The sequence below is a fragment of the Oncorhynchus mykiss genome, chromosome 8, assembly GCF_013265735.2.
Source record: "Oncorhynchus mykiss isolate Arlee chromosome 8, USDA_OmykA_1.1, whole genome shotgun sequence".
NCBI classification, from domain to species: domain Eukaryota; kingdom Metazoa; phylum Chordata; class Actinopteri; order Salmoniformes; family Salmonidae; genus Oncorhynchus; species Oncorhynchus mykiss.
The window spans coordinates 3,667,329-3,671,639 of record NC_048572.1 but is presented as its reverse complement, the minus strand read 5'-3'; the positions used below and the strand labels follow the sequence as shown (position 1 = coordinate 3,671,639).

The 4,311-nt window shown below is 42.2% G+C and overlaps 1 protein-coding gene across 1 annotated transcript in view; it reads right to left on the bottom strand.

Moving 5' to 3' along the window:
- Positions 1-3,263: 3,263 nt before the first annotated feature.
- The window catches only part of LOC118965482 (fibronectin type III domain-containing protein 4-like), a 73,326-nt gene continuing 72,278 nt past the window's right edge, over positions 3,264-4,311 (bottom strand). Inside the window, exon 6 of the mRNA XM_036984576.1 lies at positions 3,264-3,420. Within this exon, the coding sequence (XP_036840471.1) occupies positions 3,379-3,420 (42 nt within the window). The 3' untranslated portion in view covers positions 3,264-3,378. The remainder of the gene's footprint in view (positions 3,421-4,311) is intronic.

Genomic DNA, 4,311 nt, shown 5'->3' with positions numbered 1-4,311 from the left:
TCTCCCAACCAGTCAACCTCCCAACAACCTCCCAACCAGCAAACTAGACAGCACAATTTTCGTGCTTTTTTTTATTTACGGATAGCCAGGGGCACATTCCAACACTCAGACATAATTTACAAACGAAGCATTTGTGTTTAGTGAGTCTGCCAGATCAGAGGCAGTAGAGATGACCGGGGATGTTCTCTTGATAAATGTGTGAATTGGACCATTTTCCTGTCCTGCTAAGCCTTCAAAATGTAACGAGTACTTTTGGGTGTCAGGTCAAATACATGGAGTAAAAAGTACATGATTTTCTTTAGGAATGTTGTGAAGTAAAAGTAAAAATGGTCAAAAATATAAATAGTAAAATATAGTTCAGATAACCCCAAAAAAATAATTAAGTAGTACTTTAAAGTATTTTTAAATTGAAGTACTTTACACCCCTGGTGGTCATTGAGTTCCTCGTCAGCTATTCATACATTACTAATTAACAGTTAATTAACTGCAGTGTGATGATGTAGTTAATTAGCTAATTAGCCTTTAAATGTGCTGAACATTCTCCCCACTATCATCTGTCCTCTATACTGTGTGACTGAAGTGGTGTCTAGTCACTATCATCTGTCCTCTATACTGTGTGACTGAAGTGGTGTCTAGTCACTATCATCTGTCCTCTATACTGTGTGACTGAAGTGGTGTCTAGTCACTATCATCTGTCCTCTATACTGTGTGACTGAAGTGGTGTCTAGTCACTATCATCTGTCCTCTATACTGTGTGACTGAAGTGGTGTCTAGTCACTATCATCTGTCCTCTATACTGTGTGACTGAAGTGGTGTCTAGTCACTATCATCTGTCCTCTATACTGTGTGACTGAAGTGGTGTCTAGTCACTATCATCTGTCCTCTATACTGTGTGACTGAAGTGGTGTCTAGTCACTATCATCGGTCCTCTATACTGTGTGACTGAAGTGGTGTCTAGTCACTATCATCGGTCCTCTATACTGTGTGACTGAAGTGGTGTCTAGTCACTATCATCTGTCCTCTATACTGTGTGACTGAAATGGTATCTAGTCTCCTATTGTGTCATTACTGTTCTATTGTTTCTTGGTAAATTCTGGAGCAATTCATGATGACAAGAGAAAATAGGACAGCACATAAATAAAAACATTTTTTGGGGGAACCCATTCTTTAGCATAAACAAATAAGAATTACACGATAACTTTATTAATTTATTAAGCAATAATCTTTATCATCGTCCTACATGTGTGAATATAGAAAACCATATAGAAAACGTGTCATCTGTTTTAGTAGTAGTCAATTGACTATGGATGCAATTAGAACTCGGATAACTTCCTGTTATATCATAACCGTACCTTTTGGAAAGCTAAAAAAACACCCTGGTTCGATAAGTCAGGCAAGACACAGTGATCAGGATATTTGCAAATGTAACGATCTTCTTCATCTGAGGAACAGGAAAGATCAGACCAAAACGCAGCGTGGTAAGTGTCCATGTTAAATTTAATATAACTAAACACGAAATGCAAAATAACAACGTGAAACAACGAAAATCGAAACCGTCCTATCAGGTGACACATCACAAAACAGGAAACAACTACCCACAAACACCAGGTGGGAACAGGTTACCTAAGTATGGTTCTCAATCAGAGACAACGATAGACAGCTGCCTCTGATTGGGAACCATAACCAGGCCAAACACATAGAAATACAAAAACATAGAACAACAACATAGAATGCCCACCCCAACTCACGCCCCGACCAAACCAAAATAGAGAGATAAAAAAGGAACTAAGGTCAGGGCGTGACAACAATAGGGTCAAAACCCAAAGGTATGAACAGACAAACAAGTCCCTCACTAAGAGGAAGGAGGACAATAATAACATAAATAACATTTATTTTGGCATCTTTTGATGCTAACCCGACAGGTGAAACACCAGCATGCGCCCTCCAGTAGTCAACGTATGGAACCTGTCTTTACCATACTGTACAGTCATGGGTCATTAATGCGTTGGGGAATGGTCAGCTGTTTCATCCACAGCTACACGTGTCCAGAACTACTTCATATAATTTACACGTATTAACATTGCTTGGCTATATTCTATGGTTTGATTCACAACATTTCACCTGGGATAACTACTTGAAGAATTATCTAATTATTTGTAGCAACCAAATTGGATCTTATTGACTGTATAAAAGCAATCTAAGGGGGAAGAGAATTATGATAAGCAGAACAACTAACTAAGGTGGAAGATAATAATGATAAGCAGAACAACTAACTAAGGGGGAAGAGAATTATGATAAGCAGAACAACTAACTAAGTGGGAAGAGAATTATGATAAGCAGAACAACTAACTAAGGTGGGAAGAGAATTATGATAAGCAGAACAACTAACTAAGTGGGAAGAGAATTAGGAAAAACAAAAAGCTGAAAAATGACAGGATATTTAACCAAGAATAGAAGAGCAGGGAGGCCAGTTAGACAATATCACACACAACCTGCTCATGACAACTTGAGGACACAGATGGCCACAAGTGTTCTGCAACTGCAAACCAAGTATCTACGTGGCGAATGCTTTAACGTTAACTGAAACGTGTGTTAATTAGCATGACAGTATGCACAATCAACCTGCAGGAGAACGTTTGTCTGTTTCATGTGTGCATGACTGTGTTTGCTTAGCTGTGTGTTTGTGTGTGTGTGTTTGTGTTTGTGCACTTAGACTCAACTGTGTGTGTGTGTTTGTGCATGCATGTGTGTCCTTTGCTCGATTAATTTGGCCGACTGGCATTGACAGTCGCTCCTCGCCGGTGCAGTTAAGATAATGGCTTGTTCCGCCCAGAGTTCTGTCTTCATCGAGGAGGAGGAAGATGAGGAGGAGGAGGAGGAGGAGAGAAGGAAAGGAGGGATGAGGAGGAGGGGAGGAGGAGAGAAGGAAAGGAGGGATGAGGAGGAGGAGAGAAGGAAAGGAGGGATGAGGAGGAGGAGAGAAGGAGGAGGAGGAGAGAAGGAAAGGAGGAATGAGGAGGAGGGGAGGAGGAGAGAAGGAAAGGAGGGATGAGGAGGAGGGGAGGAGGAGAGAAGGAAAGGAGGGATGAGGAGGAGGGGAGGAGGAGAGAAGGAAAGGAGGGATGAGGAGGAGGAGAGAAGGAGGAGGAGGAGAGAAGGAAAGGAGGAATGAGGAGGAGAGAAGGAAAGGAGGACTGAGGAGGAGGAGAGAAGGAAAGGAGGAATGAGGAGGAGGAGAAGGAGGAATGAGGAGAAGGAGAGAAGGAAAGGAGGAATGAGGAGAAGAGAAGGAAAGGAGGAATGAGGAGGAGGAGAGAAGGAAAGGAGGAATGAGGAGGAGAAGGAGGAGGGGGGAAGTTGACTTCTTCACTTTTCCCATCAAACCTCCATGATGTTGATAGATTGTAGCGATGGATGAAACTGCAATAAATAGGGAGAGAGAAATAGATACATGTGACTGTTGTTAATCAGCGCTATCCTGTCCTGTCAGAGGAAGAGGACTGAGACATCACCTGTTACCAGTCCTGTCAGAGGAAGAGGACTGAGACATCATCTGTTGCCAGTCCTGTCAGAGGAAGAGGACTGAGACATCACCTGTTACCAGTCCTGTCAGAGGAAGAGGACTGAGACATCACCTGTTACCAGTCCTGTCAGAGGAAGAGGACTGAGACATCATCTGCATCCCAAATAGCACCCTATACCCTATATAGTGCACTACTTTTGTCTAGGGTCCATAGGGTGTAGGGTGCCATTTGAGACACCCACTGCAGGAGGAGGTAGAGGGGGTGACATTATGTTTAAAATAACATGCTAATCTAATGTCATTGCCTCAGTTTACCAATCAGAGCATTTGTTGGGTATCTCTGTAGGAAAAGAGGAAGGTTCAAAAACGTGGATAAAATAACACTTACACATTGTCTCTGTCAGTAATCATACATATTCATGAATTGTTGCTGTTGTCAGAGCAGTTATGTTGTTTCCTGCTCTGTCCTTGTCAGTCTCAGCGATCTGTCCTGCCAACTTTGGTCTTTGACAGATAAAACCATCATCACCATTGATCACAATAAGTCATCGGTTAGTGAAGCCAGGCAAGAACACTTAGCGATGTCGGGCTAGATTGTTTAGGTGAGACGAGAAGGAAGGGAATCGATCTCCATAAAAGCCACTTTCCTATCCAGCCCCCCCCCCCTCTCGCATATCTACTACCTCTCCTATAGTGTTATCTACTACCTATCCTATAGTGTTATCTACTACCTCTCCTATAGTGTTATCTACTACCTCTCCTATAGTGTTATCTACTACCTCTCCTAT